At 39.5% G+C, this 17,868-nt stretch overlaps 1 protein-coding gene across 7 annotated transcripts in view; it reads left to right on the top strand.

Annotated features, from left to right (window-relative positions):
• The window catches only part of TENT4A (terminal nucleotidyltransferase 4A), a 92,872-nt gene that overhangs the window by 18,678 nt on the left and 56,326 nt on the right, over positions 1–17,868 (top strand). For 6 of the 7 annotated variants that reach the window (XM_006127302.4, XM_006127299.4, XM_006127298.4 and 3 more), the window contains exons 2-5: positions 5,974–6,097; positions 9,650–9,696; positions 10,742–10,862; positions 17,071–17,178. In XM_006127302.4, coding sequence (XP_006127364.2) covers positions 5,974–6,097; positions 9,650–9,696; positions 10,742–10,862; positions 17,071–17,178 — 400 coding nt within the window. The remainder of the gene's footprint in view (positions 1–5,973; positions 6,098–9,649; positions 9,697–10,741; positions 10,863–17,070; positions 17,179–17,868) is intronic. The other variant, XM_006127301.4, reaches the window with a different exon arrangement.

Raw genomic sequence — 17,868 nt, 5'->3', positions numbered from 1 at the left:
GACTTTCCATGTCTTGCTCACAGCACACTTGTTAATACATTCCAGAATCACGTTTCCTTTTTTTGCAAGTGTCATGCTGTTGACTCATAGTGGACCACAAGCTAAATATGACCCCTAGATCTCTTTCTGCAGTACTCCTCCCTAGATAGTCACTTCCCATTCTCTATGTGTGAGAGTGATTGTTCCTTCCTAAGTGGAGTATTTTATATTTCTCCTTCCTAAACTTCATCCTATTTACCTCAGACCCTTTCTCCAGTTTGTCCAAATCATTTTGAATGATGACCCTATCCTCCAAAGCAGTTGGAACCTCTCCCAGCTTGGTATCATCTGCAAACTTAATAAATGTACTCTCTGTGCCAATATCTAAATAGTTGATGAAGATATTGAACAGAACCGGTCCCAAAACAGACCCCTACAGAATCCCACTTGTTATGCCTTTCAAGCAGGATTGTGAACCGTTAATTACTCTCTGAGAAGTTATCCAGCCAGTTGTGCACCTACCCTATAGTTGCCCCATCTACCTTGTATTTGCCTAATTTATTGATAAGATGATCATGCGAGACTGTATGTAATGCCTTACTAAAGTCTAGGTATACCACGTGTACCGCTTTTCCCTTATCCACAAGACTTGTTATCCGATCAAAGAAAGCTATCAGATTAGTTTGACATGATCTATTCTTTACAAATCTATGCTGGCTGTTACCTATTATCTTCCAGGTGTTTGCAGATGAATTTCTTAATTACTTGCTCCATTATCTTTCCAGACACAGAAGTTAAACTGACTGGTCTGTAGTTTCCTGGGTTGTTCTTATTTCCCTTTTTATAGATGGGCACTATATTTGCCCTTTTCCAGTCTTTTGGAATCTCTCCCGTCTTCCATGATGTGTCAAAGATGATAGCTAAAGGCTCAGATACCTCCTCTATCCGCTCCTTGAGTATTCTAGGATGTATTTCATCAGGCCCTGGTGACTTGTAGACATCTAATTTTTCTAAGTGATTTTTAACTTGTTCTTTTTTTATTTTATCTTGTAAACCTACCCCCTTCCCACTAGCATTCACTATGTTAGGCATTCCTTCATCATCAGACTTCTTGGTGAAGACCGAAACAAAGAAGTCATTAAGCACCTTTGCCACTTCCAAATTTCCGGTTACTGTTTTTCCCTCCTCACTGAGCAATGGGTCTACCCTGTCTTTGGTCTTCCTCTTGCTTCTAATATATTTATAGAAATTCTTCTGTTACCCTTTATGTCTGCAGCTTGTTTGAGCTCGTTTTGTGATCAGATTCACGATCTTCTAGAACAGGATGCAATTAATGACCTCGTACACTTCCATCAACATGAGTCCAACATGAATGCCACACATCTCGTGTCATAGCTACCATGCATGGCAAGATCAGTGTTGGACTTATCACTTTGTAGTTTAAGGAATAACTTGACTGTCATTCATATGTTAGTGGGACCTATAGTAGTTTCTTCAACAATTCAGGATCCATTCCTGCAGACCAAGGAGGCAGAGTGTGCAGCAGAAAAGCTGTTGAAAGATGGTTCCAGATGCAGATGGAATCACAAGTGTTGCTGGGATGTGAAGTGATGCACCACTGTGCATTGGTATAGGACCCTGGGTTCCCTATGATCTCTCTTTCCGCCTTCCCACAAGCCCTCAGCAGCAGAAGAGGAGCTCTGTGGGATAGTTGCCCAGAGTGCGTGCTCCAAACGGTGCAGCAAGCATCACGTTACCACATTGACAGCTGGCAGTGTAAACATACAACATGGTTTCCCTCAGTGCTGTGAGCAGCAGCGCTGTAACTGCCAGCATTTTACAGCTGCAGGGTGAAATGTACTGGGGTTTCTCCTTTGAATTGCAGGAGGTTTTATAGATGAATTGTTGTGCATAGTAGTTAGCTATGCACTTTTAGCTGTAACAGTGTTCATCACCTTCCTATTAATACTCTTTTAAAAACTATAACCAGCTCTTTTCTCTATTTGGGGAGATGGCCTTTGTTCCATAACGAAGGCCACAATTGAGTTTTTTTTTCCAGTTTTGCTCAGTCATTTTGGCCTACAAGTCGGTAAAATAAATCTGGAGTGGAAGCAGAATCTTTCAGTGAACTTGAAATAAGTAATAAAACGGGCTTCTGAGATGACATCTTTAGAACAGTTGTTAAACAATTTAACAATTCTTATGAAGTCTTTTAAGGTTGTAACATTTTTTTGAACAACAGAGTGCACCCATATCACTACCTACTACTTCATTTTTGTCATTAAGAAGCAAGTTCTGAAATGCCTTCTTTGCTATCCCAACTTTTTATTCTTTTCCTGTTATAGATCATGTTGTCTTTCTGGTATTTCTCTTCTGGTTCTTTCCTTTCTCTTATATTGGTATCTACATCTTAATATCTACCTCCTTTATTTTTTTTTCTATGTCTGTACTAGGGATGTGAAGGACTAGTTGACTGTCTGATAAGCAAATGCTAATTGGATAGTCAACAGGCTAGTCGACTAGTCGTTCCCCTCCCCCACCCCCACTCCCTCTATCAGAAAGAGGCGGCAAGGAGTGGGGAGAGGATGAGGTACTTCAAAGCGGCAGTGCCGCTCGAAGCCTGGGGCCAGACTGCACGTACACAGCGTTTCAAAGCAGTGGCACTGTGTGGAGCCCAGGATCAACTGGGGACTCTCCCGCTGACCCTGGGCTCTGTGCTGTGCTGCTGCTTTGAAATGCTGTGGGGAGCCTAGCTGCACACGGCGTTTCAAAGGGGCAGTGCCACAGAGAGTCCGGGATCGTCAAAATGCATTGACTGTTTGACTAAACATCCGTTGTCTATATTCTTGAAGACATTGGGTTGCACAAGTGCAGTTAAGCCTGATTTGGGCCTTAACTGATCTGAGCGAGCAGAATAACAGCTAAACTCAGAGACCAGACCAAGTTAGTAGAGTTGTCAGTTACAAAAGACTGTCCTCCTTTCTGCTTGTTAAAGTGAGCATCTTTCAGTAAGGAAATTCAGGAGATAAACATGGAATCTATAGGCCATTTTTAGCTCCTCTTCGGAGGAGTTGCATACTCTTAACATTATTTACAGGGGTGCTGAAGTGTCTTCTGTGTTTGAGCTGGGCTCTGCCACAATCAGCAGCCCATAGTGGCCGGATGTGGCTCACCAGGGTTACCTGCTGCTGGCTCACTGGGCTTTTTCTTTACCTGAGAGTCTGAAGTTATGGCCGCTCACCACTCTCAATGGCTGTCGTTTACTGATCTGCATCAATGGGACCGGGGGGGGGGGGGGGGCAAGGCTACCATTTCCCATAGATCTCATTCTCTAGGAATGGCAAACTGCAGCCACTAAGAACTGCGAGCAGTCATACCTGCAGACCCTCAGGTAAACAAAGCATCTGGTGGCCTGCCAGCAGCTAACCGGTAATGGTGTCTCGGCCTGTGTGCTTGTTATTGCCCATTCCATGACTAAACAGTACTGCAGCCCATTTCTGTAGAGGAAAGGAAAGTTCTGCTTTGTGCAGTGGTACATAATTCCCCGGGGAGCATAACTTCGCACCTGTCTCCAACACTGTACAGGCCTTTGTTTGCACGAAAGCCTGATAATATTCTACATGAACTACTTTTGAAGATAGAGTACAAGAATTATTTTGTCTGAAGCAAGGCAGTCATTTTTGTTTGCCTCAGAATAGCTCTTGTTGTCTGTGGATCACCATTTGTGGCCAATGGGAGTGGCAGAAAGGCTCCCTACTGCTTCCCGCTGCTCGCATTGGTCCAAACAGCAATCCATGGCTAACAAGCTACCGTGGCCCAATATCTGCGGATACAAATGTAAGCATAGTGGCAGCAACTCACCAGGGACTAACCATGGTGGGCCACTACTTCTTTACTGCCACATGGCCCGCTATGGTTAGTCCCTGGTGAGCTGCAGCCACTATATTTACCTTCGTGTCCCAATGGGAGTGGCGGGAAGCAGTACGGAGCCTTCCTGCCACTCCCATTGGCCACAAATGGTGATCCACAACCAACAAGAGCTGTGATAGCTCAATACTTGAGGGAGGTGCAGGTAAACATAGAGGTGGGGGCCTGCCAGGAACTAACCCTTGCGGACCGGTTCTGTCCCACAGGCTGGTATTTGCCCACCCCTGCTCTACGTGCTCCTAAAGGTTATTTTATAAGAGAAAGGGGAGTTACCTACGTGACTCCAGCTGTAGGGATGAGATTTAGGAGTGAACCCTGTTAGATGCCTTCGGAGAAGCAGAATTTACAAGACAAGTGAGGAGAAATTCACATTTCTTGTGCACAAATTAGAATCTCTGTAAGACTAAAACTAGCCTAAATTCTGGATCAGTGGAGCTCATGGTTTGAGAACTCCATTGTGCAGTACTCAAGGTTTTATGTGTCTTGCCATTTCCCCTTTATTATTTTGATTTTTTTTTAAATAACTAGCCAAAGTAAATGAGGCTTAAATTAATAAACTAGCATTGATAGAAATGGGAATGTTTATCGACAAAATATTTGTTGTGATTTTGCTTCAGTTAAACTGCACACATTTCTATTCTGAATGTATGGAGGCTATATAAACTATAAAGTAAGGTTGTCAATTAAACACAGTCAACTCATGTAATGAACTCCAAAAATGTATTGAGATTAATCGCAGTTTTTTCACACTGTTAAACAAAAGAATGCCAATTGAAATTTATTTAATATTTTTGATGTTCTGCAAAATTTCCATATGTATTGTATATTCTGTGTTATAATTGAAATAAAAGCACATTTTATTACAAATATTTTTACTGCAAAAATAATAAAAATAGTACTTTTCAATTCACCTTAATTAGGCTCTGATTTTTTTATTTTATTATTATTTGATTACCTGACTGCATTGAAAAACAAAACAATGTAAAACTTCAGAGCCTACAAGCCCACTCAGTCCTTCTACTTGTTCAGCCAAGCATTAAGACAAGCAAGTTTATTTACATTTACTGGCGATAAGATGTAGCATTTTTTACAATAGAAGGAGAAAGTGAGAACAGGTCTTTGCATGTTACTTTTGTAGCTGGCATTGAAAAGTATTTGCGCCAGACATGCTAAACTCTGTCATGCTTCAGCCACCATTCCAGAAAATATGCGTCCATATTGATGACTGGTTCTGCTCAGAATCTCATGTTGGTACCTCCTTTTGTCAAATCTGATGTAAAAATGAACATGTGCCTGATCATCATCCAAGAACACTTTTACGTCAAATTTGACAAAAGGAGGTATCAGTGTGAGATTTTGACCAGAACTAGTCATCAACATAAATACATGTTCTCTGGCATGCTGGTTGAAGCATGAAGGGACAGGTGCATTTTTAGCACATTTGGCACATAAATATTTTGTGACACTGGCTACAAAAGTACCATACAAATATATATTCTGACTTTCAGGTGACTTTGTGTGCAAGAAGTGCACAACATTCTACTGCAAATAGTAACTGAACTTGTTTGACTGAGTGATGGGCTGAACAAGAAGTAGGACTGAACGGACTTACAGGTGCTATAGTTTATATTTTTGTTTTTGAGTGCAATTTTTTTATACATAATATATTTGTGAGTTCAACTTCCATGATACAAATACTGTAGTGCAATTTCTATTAGGTAAATTGAAAAATATTATTTATTTTGTTTTTACAGTGCTAGTATTTGTTATAAAAATAGAGTACTGTACACCTTGAAATCAATATATTTGAAAATGTAGAAAATTTCCCAAAATATTTAAAGAAATTGTATTGTTATTGTTTAATCACTTGACTGTCCTGAGAGTAGTATCATAAAAATAAATTCTTAAAAAAGCTGTTTGGTTGTAAGGTAATTGACTTTACAACTATATATGCATACGTCTGTGGTGGTAGGGTATAGACCCATTAGTTTACTGGTGTTAATGGCGAAGTTCCATCACCACTGTCATTGCTGATACTACTATTTTATTCTCTATTCCCACCCTTAGGCTCCATGAAGAAATAATTGACTTTTATGACTTCATGTCCCCTCGTCCTGAGGAAGCAACTATGAGAAGAGAAGTGGTGAAAAGAATAGAGACAGTCATCAAAGAGCTTTGGCCTACAGCTGATGTGAGTATATTTCAAGTGTCCAATTAAATTTACTGGTACGTTGTAAAACAGAGTTCATTAAAGTTCCCTATTGTCATCCTAATGGAACTTTTTGAGTGTGTTCTCTCTGCATTTAACTTTTACAAATGAACTTGTCATAACTCATATAATATAATAACTATCAATGACTCATATAAGCAACTACTTTTAATTTAAATAATCAAAGGGGTATAAATGGTACCAGAATTTCAAATCATGACTTCAGGTTGCTGAAGCCTACTATTTATGTTGTTCTCTAAATTTTCCATGGTGGCCAAACTGAACCAAAGCAAAATTACGTCCAAATTAAAAATTCTGGTATATTTTATTTCTTGAGAAATTGCTTATCATTAAATTGGTTATCTACACTAGTGTTTCCCAATTTTATTTGGCTACGGAACCCTTAAAAAAAAAAAAAAAACCCATACACCGGGGGAAACTGGTCGACGACAAAAAAAAGAAAGAAAGGAGAAACTGTCAAGCCAAAAAAAAAAAAAAAAAAAGGCAGCCCATCCCTAAGACTATGGTGGCCCCTTGAACCATTCTTCCTTTAAAAAAAAAAAAAAATTACACGGTTACACGGAAAAGAGGTTTTTTTCTTGGAAGAACCTCTTTCAAAAAAGCGATCTGAAGAAAATATGCAATTTCACACCGAATTTGCATATTCTTTTGAAAGTGAAAACAAATCTAGATGTGCTCTAAAAGAAACATTTAAAATCAAGCACCGCTAGGTAGACAGGTAATTTTATTACATTATGCCTTGAAAATCCATATGGATCGTCCTACATTATAAGAGCAATAGGATATCAATAGCCTGTGGGGAAAAATGTAAAACAAATGTATGACTAAAATTTATTTCAGGTTTATTGAGGGGAAAAGTGGGTCACAGGACCAAATCACCACGTATAATCTCTTTCAAGTGGTCTAAAGAAATAAATTAGTAACTGCAAGGTTAGATGCTCACTTGCTTGAGGCCATATTTGGAACAAAATTTTAGGTCCTTATCCGTTTTAGATTTTTAATAGCTTAAATAGTAATACCTTTGGAAGACCATTCTTATTTTTCGTGGTTCTTTTTCCTGTTACTTTTGCCCACTATCTCTGCCTCTTACAGTAAACAGCCTTTAATTAGATTAATTTGCAGCTGCGATGGGGTCTCATATAATGACCAAATATGAGAGACATTTTTTTATAAAGTACATTAATAACTTCCTGTATTCCCCAGCTAAGTGGCATATATTTGAGAAATGTGTCTCAGAAATCATATTACACATCTACTATTTGTTTAAGTTAATTTTCCTCCATACATTTACAGAGATAATTAACTTCTGTTGATTGTTTTGAATTTCATATTATTTTGCCTACTTTTCTGGTGGTGAGAGACACATTACCTCACACACCTTGTGTCTCTAATATCCTGGGACTAACAGTTACAGTTATGCAGCATATAAAAATTGAGTTTGATTGGACAGTCTTGCATGTAATTTGTTCCTGTTAAACTGTGAGCATCATGTGTTGTGTTTCCTACTTAATACTTGTGTAGGCATAAATTTTGGACATAGTAGGTAATTGGATTGTTTAAAAATGTATTGGGTAGCAAACAAAGAAGGGACTTCACACGTGTATCAAATTTTAAAGGGACACCTACTGAAATACTTAAACATGAAATACATTATACATTGTTACAATAAACTCCTGACTTCACTGTGAAAGACTGGTTTTTCTTTGTGACCTCAGTTTGGCAGCAGTATTTTTTATTCAGTTTCACTGTTACCTTGGGATCAGTTTCCTCGATCAGCAGCCCTTTCACACAGCAAAAGGGAAAGTTGAATTTAAACACAAGAACTTGTTTTTAATGTTTCTTTAAATTGGTTATGTCTTCAGTGTCTGCAACGTCCAGAATTATCTTTGTGCAGAAAGAATATGATCCTTAAAGTAGTTTCAAGAGTTCCTGGTGAAAGTTTGGCCTTGGATTCTATGTTCTTCATTTGTTTCACTTGAAGCATATTCAAATAAGCCCCCTTACTAAGAATAGTGAATAATGTATCCATTTGGTTAGTTCAACCACAGGATTTGCAGTATTAGATCAGTGGTCCACCTAATCTAGTATTTGTCTTATGAGAGTAGACTATAATAGACATTTCAGGGCAAGAGATGTTTAATGGAAGGAGGATGTAACAGGAAAACTGCTTTTGAAAGCACATGCTATGGTGTCTCATGAAAACTTCCATCCTTTATAAGCCACTTTGTAATCTGCAAGTAATATCACTTGTACTAGGATTTCAGTTCTTGCTTGTTGTACCTATTTTGAGGCTCATAGGAAACTTGATAACTGATTTAAAAAAAATGTAAATTACCTTCTAAAGGGCATTCCTATGCTTTAGTTCACTGCTTTGTTTTCCTTTGTTTCCAAAAGTGACTTTTGGCTGGCAAAGTTTAAAGCTTCCATGTTTTTTTGGTATTAGTCTTAATTCTTAAACAACTCTTGCCTTGCTCAAGGTTCTAGTGGGGTGGCTTCCATACTTCACAATCAATATGGAGGTATAATGGGGATGTTTGAAGTCTGCAGATCACAGGCTATATAATTAGTGTATTTACTTTGCTTAAGGTTTTTCAAATTATTTATTCTAAAAGTGGCTTCTCCTGTTTTCCGTCTTTAAAATTAATTGCTACTAATTAATTCTAGGAATGCTGATATTAAAAAGTAAAGCTATTATCCATGAGAACTATTTTCCTCTGACTCTCCAGTTATGGTTTTCTGTGAGGAAGGGTTTGTTCTTTATTAATGTAAACCTCTCTAGGTGGGGCTGAGAGTTAATGCAATAGATAACGTATGCCAGGCCTACGCTAAAAACTTCTATTGGCATGGTGTTCTTTAAGAGTAGGATGTGACCTCCGACTGATGTACCTACTACTGTTTTAGAGCAATAATGACAAAGCCACACTTTTAAAAGTATCACTTACTTTGTACCAGTACAGTAAAACTACTCATTGCAGGCAAAGTTCATCTTTGCCCGGATAGCTGTAAACACATTAAGAGGACTTTGCTGGTGTGGTATATTAATATATCTGTACCAATAGAGCATTTCTAGAGTAAGCATGGCGCAGATCCACAAGTCTTTGCTCCACTGTTTATGGTGCTAGGCATTTTTCCTGAAGGGCAGTGACCACCCTTGCTGGTTAAGTCTCCTTACCTTTGTTTCCTTACCTTTAAATCTAAAGATGATACCAATATTAGACTTATTGTATTCAACTCAAAACTTCTCTCAGTACTTGAGGGGTTAGGGGGTGGATGTCAGAATGATGCTTAACTTCACCTCTTCCTTTGACATATTAATATGATATAACTGATAGAACTTAAACTGGGGTGGAATAACGTTTGTTTACATTAGCCAAGTGGAGTCTCAAGGAATAGTTTTTAAGTAAACTCATGTTTTTCCGGACCTATTAATAGTAAGGCTTGTTTGTTGGCTGCATTTTGCTTCAATATTAAATAATTGCAGGTTGTATTTTAGTATTTAACTTTTCCTTTCAGGTTCAGATATTTGGCAGCTTTAGTACAGGGCTTTATCTTCCAACTAGGTAAGTAGCAAGTTACTTTGGTACATTTAACCTTTTTGGTCTGTCTTATAAAACTGGTGATAAACCTAGAGAAGGAAATTGGTCATTTTTTTTTCAAGTATTTGCAAATCAGTAATGTTTGTATATAATGTCCCCCCTAACCAGGGAAAGGGCCACTGAACATAATATGAACTTGGGAAACTACATACATATTTTACTATTCTTTGTCCCAATGTCCATACCCTCCACTGATAGCTGACTTGATTGAAATAGCTTCTCCTAGACACGCTCTGGGATACCACTTGTTATCTTTTGAGTTGATTCATCAAATTGAGCATTATTGTTAAATACTTCATATTTACTGGGATAGCTAATAGTTATTTTAATTGTTTGAGGTAATAATTGAACATTAATCATTAAACAAATAACTAAAAATTAATTTCACTACCTCTGAATAATATATATAAAAATCTCTTTTGAACTGAAGTTTTTACAAATTATGCCATTTAACTTTTGCAATTCAGTCAGCTCAGTGTTTAAAGTTGTCTAATTAGTTTTACTCTTGAGTCAGTAGCACAGTGTACTTGTATTTTTATTTACAGTATTGCAGGTTTATGCCTATTTCCAAAGCTGCTGCTTTTAGTGTTTGTTTTAAAACTTTATATTCATTTCATATTATTTTTGTATAAAATGACTTTTGTTCTTGAAAACATTTTGAATTCCATTATTCTGTAAACTGCTTGCTATCAACAGCATAATTAAACCTGAGTCTAAAGTAGTGATGAAGCATATCATTTTTATAGAACTGTATTGTTTCTTGATTTAAAGTAGGCTTCAATAGGAGAAATTGACTTAATTTTTGTAGACATACTTGATAATTGTTTTATCAACTTAAGTTACAGTATACTAGAAAGTATGGCAAAACTGCCATACTTAAAGATTTGAGCTTTTTGGGAGCTCTTTCAAAATATTATACAGAAGATTAGTGTTGCCATTTATCTACAGGGGAATATTACTCCCTCACTTTCAGTGGACTTTATTATTGTATGTTGTTTCCTGTCTATAGTGATATTGATTTAGTTGTTTTTGGGAAATGGGAACGCCCACCTCTACAACTGCTGGAACAAGCACTAAGGAAACACAATGTGGCTGAGCCATATTCCATTAAAGTACTTGACAAAGCTACGGTAAGTAAAGAGAAACACAATTCCTATTGGGGAAAAATAAACTGATTTGATAATAGGGTGACATAAATACAGTGTACAGAAAAAACTTGTTAAAGATGATGCATAGATATTTTCATGCTTTGTGCATGATGACTTTTGTGTCCTTTTATCCCATGTTTTCCTGTTTTTTAGATAACACTTTTTGGTAGAGTGTGTTAATGGCATGCATAATCACTGTTCCAGAGAGATCTGGCTTCTTAGGCATTTTATTTACAGTGCTGAAGGTTGTTAAAGGGCTTCCTCAATAACTGCTTGGTAGTTTGATTTGCTGTCATGTTGCTCTCTATTAAGCTTCCTGTCTCTGCAAGTGGAACCTTGTGTACTGTTTGCAGAATGCTTTTGTACTTAAGTAACCACTAGGTCTCTGGTCATAACTACTTGGCTATCTGAATTCTAGAACACTTTGCAGATTAGAGAGCCGTGATCCCATAAACTGTACAGCCTTGACTTTGTGAGCAGAGGGGAAACTTAACCAAGAAAAGTATGCTAATGGGTTTAGGCACTGAATAAACATTTTTAGTCTTATTACAATAGTTGTACAGGTTGAATCTCTCTAGTCCAGCACTTGGACCGGAGAATTTGCCAGACTATGGGAGGTCAGTATTGTCTAGCAGCATTCCCAACACTTCTCCTGCATACTGGGCTGTTAGAAGACGTTTGGGGTAAATTAGAGCTAAATAACAACACAACACTGAAAGCTAAGACTGTAAACAAACTTTATGGGATCGTGGGAAACTGGGCCACATAAGTGGACATCTGGCTAACTAAAGTCATGCCAGACCACAGATGTTGCCAAATCAAAGAGTTTCAACCTCTAGAAAGTACCCTGGGTATGCATAACCATAGGATCATTTTTTCCAGTATAGTTTGCTTTTAGCATAGCTGTCTTGCAAACCAAAAACACACGGAAGGTGAGGTAATATCTCTTACCAGACCAAATTTTTGACTTTTTAAACTATTGTAAACAGTAGTTCTTCACGGAGGGCAACTTTACAAAGTTTTGAAAATTTTCACAAGTGTGATCGTTAAACTAAAGATTCAATGATCTTTGTCACTGTTGTTCTCCCATTGGATGTGATTTCTTGAAATGATTTGAGAAACTTAACTTGTTGCCTTTCAAATGCTCCCTGTTTTGTGGATAGTGGTGCGATCTACGGGACTTGTTTATCTAGTGACTTTCAGGAGATCTAAAGTTATTGAAAAACACCTAAATGTGTATACTCGTTTAGATTTTGTATACCAGATTTGAGGCCACTCAATTTTAGAAGTGGTGGTTGTTGTGTCTTCACTATGCAAGGCTGCAGAGAGGCCTTTAAGCAAAGATACTTAGCAATCTTGTAATTCTAAGTGGAAACACTAAAATCAACACTTTATTTTTTGAGAGGCTTTCTATTACCTATGTAGTAGACAGGTTGTGAATTTAATCCTAGAGGGGGCCATTTAGGGATCTGGGGCAAATCTGTTAGGGATGGTACTTGGTCCGGCTGTGAAGGCAGGGGACTGGACTCGATGACCTTTCAAAGTCCCTTCCGGTTCTATGAAATAGGTATAGCTCCATATATATAGGTATTCCATAATGATGCAGTGCATGATAATTTCTAGCAGTCATTCATTTACAAGGCATGCTCCTCACAGTCTCTTATAAATCGGATGTCATGTTATTCATGCAAAGAGACTTTTGATTCTTCTAGACTGCAGAGTGTTGGTGTCCCAGAAAAACACTGCCGCGTCCAAGGAACACATCTGTTTTTCCAAACAAAATGTCGAAAAAGCAGACACATTTTGTTGGCATCCCCGTAAACCTCGTTTTAAGAGGGAGAAGGGATGTTTCGAAAAGTTTTTTTCCGAAATTTGGCCCCATGTAGATGGGCCAAATTTCAGAAAAGCCTCTTGGGGAAGTAAATCAGAAAAAGATAGGCAATGTGTGTACCGCAGATTGTGGAGGGGTTTCGATTTATCTTTGTAGTCTAGACATAGCCTGTGTGATAAAAATGTTGTAATTGTACAATTGGACTGATTTCAGGGAGGTGCTGTACAAATATATGAATTAATTCTCTGTGGGATAAACTGAAATTCTAAATCCCCTCTGAAAAAAAATGAGTTGACAATGTCAAAAGCAAATGCGGAGAAACATGGTGGGTTTTTTTCAAGTTTTGCTCATGTCCATTAAACGTAGGTGTGTGCACTTGCCATATGCAGCTGGATTTTCCCTCTGCAGTATTTGTGGGGGACAAGTTTCATCATCCCCCTGGAATGGTACGCATATGTTGTATTATATAGGAACCTGCAAGACCCCCTCACTCTCTCTTCCTTCTTGTCACCATTGACAGTACTTGAAACTGCAGTGCTACAGCTCTTGCTGTTGAGTCTTCCTAACTTATGAGTGATTTTGTTCTGTAAATAGTTCCCTCTAGTGATCTGTGTTTGAAGATTAGTTTAATATAAGTCCCATAGGGACTTTGCCTCTGGATGGGGCATGTCTCAGTCCTCAGGCCTATCTTCACAGCCCCCATCAGGACCATTTACAGTGCTTAGGAGAAGAACATGTTAGTGAGAAGTGCCACATTTGCAAGTCCTTTTGACCACACACTAAAAAGGAAAGGGGCATTCATTTGAAGGCTCTCCAGACATAATAGGCCTTGACTCTGGCACATGACCAGATCTCAGACTTGGCACCGAGCACTAGTGCTTTGGTGTGCAGAGTAGCGTCAGTGCCACTGGGTATCTGGCATTGTTTCTTATCTGAGGCTTTGGATAAGAAGCTCAAAAAGCAGGCTAGAGGTACATCTCCCAATGCAGCAAAAGGACAGGTCTCCATTTGGAAGACATTTCTGTTCTCTTCAAGAAGTGGGGCTCTCCACTGGTGGGCCTCTTGGTCATCAAGCAGACTAGGAAGTGATGCAGTTTCTGTTCCAGGTGAGGCTTGAGCAAAAGATCCCTGTCAGATGCTTTCCTCGTACTCTGGACGTGGGGGCTGTTCTATGCCTTTTCCCTCAATTCCTCTCATGGCCAAAGTCCTAATGAAGATGAAGCAGGACAAGGCCTGGGTCATTTTTATTGTGCCCCGCAAGCATTGGTTTGGCACTCTGATGAGCATTGCAGTGCTCCTGTTGTGGCCTCTGCCAGTGTGCCCAGACCTACTACCCCAGAATCACAGTGCTCTGCTCCATTGCAGCCTCACATCTCTCCATCTCATAGTGTGGGAGCTTTGTGGCTGAATCCAGAAGAGTGATCCTGCTCTGAAAGAGTGCAACGAGTCCTGGAAAGCTACAAGCCAACAAAAATACAGATGTATATGACAGAGTGACTAGGTGTGCAGAAATATCGGCTTTTCATCCACTGATATCCACAGCCAGTTCGTGTTTTCCAACAATGTGACAATCAGGCTCTTGACTAGTCTCAATAGGCTTTTCCTACATGTTGAACTTCCTGCCCCTCAACCTGGTCCTCTCCAGGCTTATGAGACCTTCCTTCAAGCCCAGGCCTCATGCTCCCTTCACCTGTCTTGGAAGGCAGCCTTCCTGGTGGCAATCAGATCAGCTACGAGAATCACCAAGTTGCATACCTTGCCTTTGGAGTCTCCATGTAAGGATAAGGTCCCTCTTTGGTCCCATATGGCCTTTCTGCCTAAGGTAGTCTTCCCATTTCACATGGGTCAAGATGTTTTCTTCTTAGTCTTCTCCCATAAACTGAATAAGACCAGTGAAGAAAGGTGCCTCTTTGCCCGGATGTCAGGAGGTTTTCACGTTTTACCTGGAAAGGGCAAAGCCCTTTCATAGATTGTCCTAGCTCTTCATTGCATACGCTGAGAGGATGAAGGAGCTCCCAGTGTCTACACAGAGGATCTCAAATTGGATAACTTTGTGCATCTGGACATGCTACAATTAGTAGGTGTCCAGCTGTCTCCGCTGGTCAGGGCACACTTGACCAGGGCACAGGCTTCTCTGGCAGCCTTCCTTGCTCATATCCCAATACAGGATAGCTACCAGGCAGTGATCTGGGTCTCAGTTCACATTTTCACAACTCACTACACCATTACACAGCAGGCCCAGGATGATGCTGGGTTTGTCAGCTATGTTGCAATCAACGTGTCCTTAAACACCTATCCATCTCCCGAGATAATGCTTGCCATCACTTATGTTGAATGGATATGAGCAACCACTGTTTCTGTAATTGGTGTTCTTCGAGATGTATTGCTCATGTCCATCCAACGCTCCACCCTCCCTCACCACTGTCTTGAGTTTCTGGTAAGAAGGAACAGAGGGTGGAGGAGGTCCATTAGTGTGCTATATTGTGCTGCATATGCATGCCACTCAAGGGGGCACTAGAGCCAGAAATCTATGAATACTGCTGAGGGAAAATCTTCTGGCACCGGTGCATGTGGTGAGCACACATGCCTAGACTGTATGGACATGAGTAACCTATCTTGAAGAACACCAGTTATGGAATCATCTAACTGACTTTTTCTTATACTTTGAGGGCAGAGCTAGGGTAGCACATTATCTATCCAAGCACTTCAAAATGCTTGAAAACTACCTATCTCTCTGCTGGTTAGAGGTGCTAAAGTTCTTCCATTGCTTGACATTTATTAGTCCAGAAGTTTCACTTCCTTTCACTACTAGTGTGGATTGAGGTTATAATTAAAAACTGGGATATAAGAAACCCCTAATTGAAAATGAAGACATGCAAAAAAAAGTAGTCTTTGTCTACACTACACAGCTTTTAGTGACATAGTTGTGTCGCTAGAAGTCGGGCTGTGTAAACGCTGCTTGTCTACACTTTTGCCGACAAAATACTTTCACCCCCTATAATTGGACTATGCCTCATCTAGAGGAGAGCACTCCTGCCAACAATGAGCAGTTTAAAAGCCACGTGCCAAGGAAAATCTTTTGTCTTTCGGAGGGGGAGTGGTTTAAGCATCTGTAAATATTGAAAAATGTATTGCTCATTGGCAGTATAGACAAAGCCTTAGTATAGGAATGTTTTGTGTTGGATGGGATTTAAATTGTCTTCTAATTGAGTCACTTCAAGAAGTAATTGTTTACTTAAAGATAATAGTTCTCTATGGGAGTGTCTGAATTACAGTCAAAGGAGATGCAAATATACTTCGGCCTTGCCTACACTGGCATATTTTGTCACCTTTGGTGACAAAATGGTGAGATCACTTACGCTACAATGTGACTTTTGTCAATGAAAAACTCCCAGTTTTGGCGGCAAAAAGTTTCCAACCCTGTGAGAGACTTGTCTTTCCCCCTCTCTTTATTGTCAACGAAGAGCCAGTGTGGACTCTGCTGTTTGTTTTGTCCAGAGAACTGGCTTCTGCCAGTATCCCACAATGCCTGCCCCAATGTCGGTGCTGAGTGCTTTGTGATCTCTGCTGCACTGCAGGCATGTACCCCTCCCCTTTCAAAGCTCTGGGACGTATCTGACAGCTAAGTAAGCAACTCTGGGGAACAAACCAAGAGCAAATCATTGGAATGTTTCTTTCTGTAGTGTCCTGCTAGGAATAGAGGCAGGCAGGCAGGCTGCTGATGCAGAGGGAGGGCTGGAATGAATGAAATTCTGCTTTGACATTCCTCAGTATGGATAGTTCGCAGAGCAACTCTGCGTTCCCACAACACTGCACTGTGGGATGCATACCCATGTTGCTTCGCTTTGTGTGGATAGAGTGCTAGCAGTGTGGCCATGAAATGTGGTCAATGGGAGGCAGAAAAACTGGTTTGAGTGGTTTTCACTTTTGGTGACTTTTGCATGTTGACAGCACTTTTGTTGCCAAACCTTCCCAGTGTAGACATAGCCTAGTCTCGGTAGTTTGAATCACAGTAGCAGCAAAGCTGCCACACATTAAGCTAGCCACTTCACTAGATACCCATGGAACCAGATGGAGTTGTACAGCCTGTGCTGGCAAGGCTTTGCTGCTTGAGTTACCTAAATCAAATTTGTTGGTTATTTTTACATTTGCTGCATTCATGCTGGTGATTGCAATGCAGTTATACTCTAAATCAGTTTCTTGAAGATCTCCACTTAATGGGCACTATGTTATTGAACATCTAGGCCAGTTGTCTGAATGTGCCTTAAATTAAGGAAAAGTCTGCTCAATAAAATATAGAAAAGCTTTAGCCTACTATTTGGGATGTATAAATTGACTCTCTTCTACAACTATTTGCAGGTACCAATAATAAAACTTACTGACCACGAGACAGAAGTAAAAGTTGACATAAGTTTTAATGTGGAAACTGGTGTGAAGGCAGCTCGACTTATCAAGGAGTACATGAAGGTACAAATTAACTAACTGATGCTACTAATCAATAAACATCACTATTACTATTTTGTCCTTTATTCCAAAGCATGCACATTTATGTTAAGAACTCTAAAATATTTAGGCACAGAATTGTTATGGGCCTTTACCTGGAATTTAAATTTGATTAACATTAACAAGTCTTGTATTTTGTAGATTGGGGATCAGCTATGAAAACATTCCCCTTCGGAGGGCAATGTGTTTTCTGAAGACAAATTGGGTGGAAACTGCTTTAGTTTCATGGCAAAGTTATTTTATTTTAACTACTTGGTAAATGTAGTTAAGAGTATAAGAATATCCATACTGGACCATCAGGCCCAGTATCCAGTCTTATAACAATGGTGAGCACCAGATGCTTCAGAGGAAGTGAAAAGAACAGGGCGATTGCGTGGTCCATCCCCTCTTGTCCAGAACTAGCTTCTGGCAGTTGGAGTTTTAGGGACACCTGGAACATGGGTTTTCTTCTCTGACCAACATAATTATTATAGCTATTGATGGAATTCTCCTCTAGTAACTTATCTAATTATTTTTTTAACCCAGTTCTACTTTTGGGCTTCACAATATTACCCGGTAACAAGTTCCACAGCTTAATTGTGCATTGTGTGAAGAAGTATTTTGTTAGGTTAATTTAAAGCTGCTACCTAGCAATGCCATTGGGTGATACTTGAT

This window comes from Pelodiscus sinensis, chromosome 2 (genome assembly GCF_049634645.1).
Source record: "Pelodiscus sinensis isolate JC-2024 chromosome 2, ASM4963464v1, whole genome shotgun sequence".
NCBI lineage: Eukaryota > Metazoa > Chordata > Testudines > Trionychidae > Pelodiscus > Pelodiscus sinensis.
Note: the sequence above shows the minus strand (reverse complement) of the source record. Positions and strands in the feature narration are given on the sequence as shown.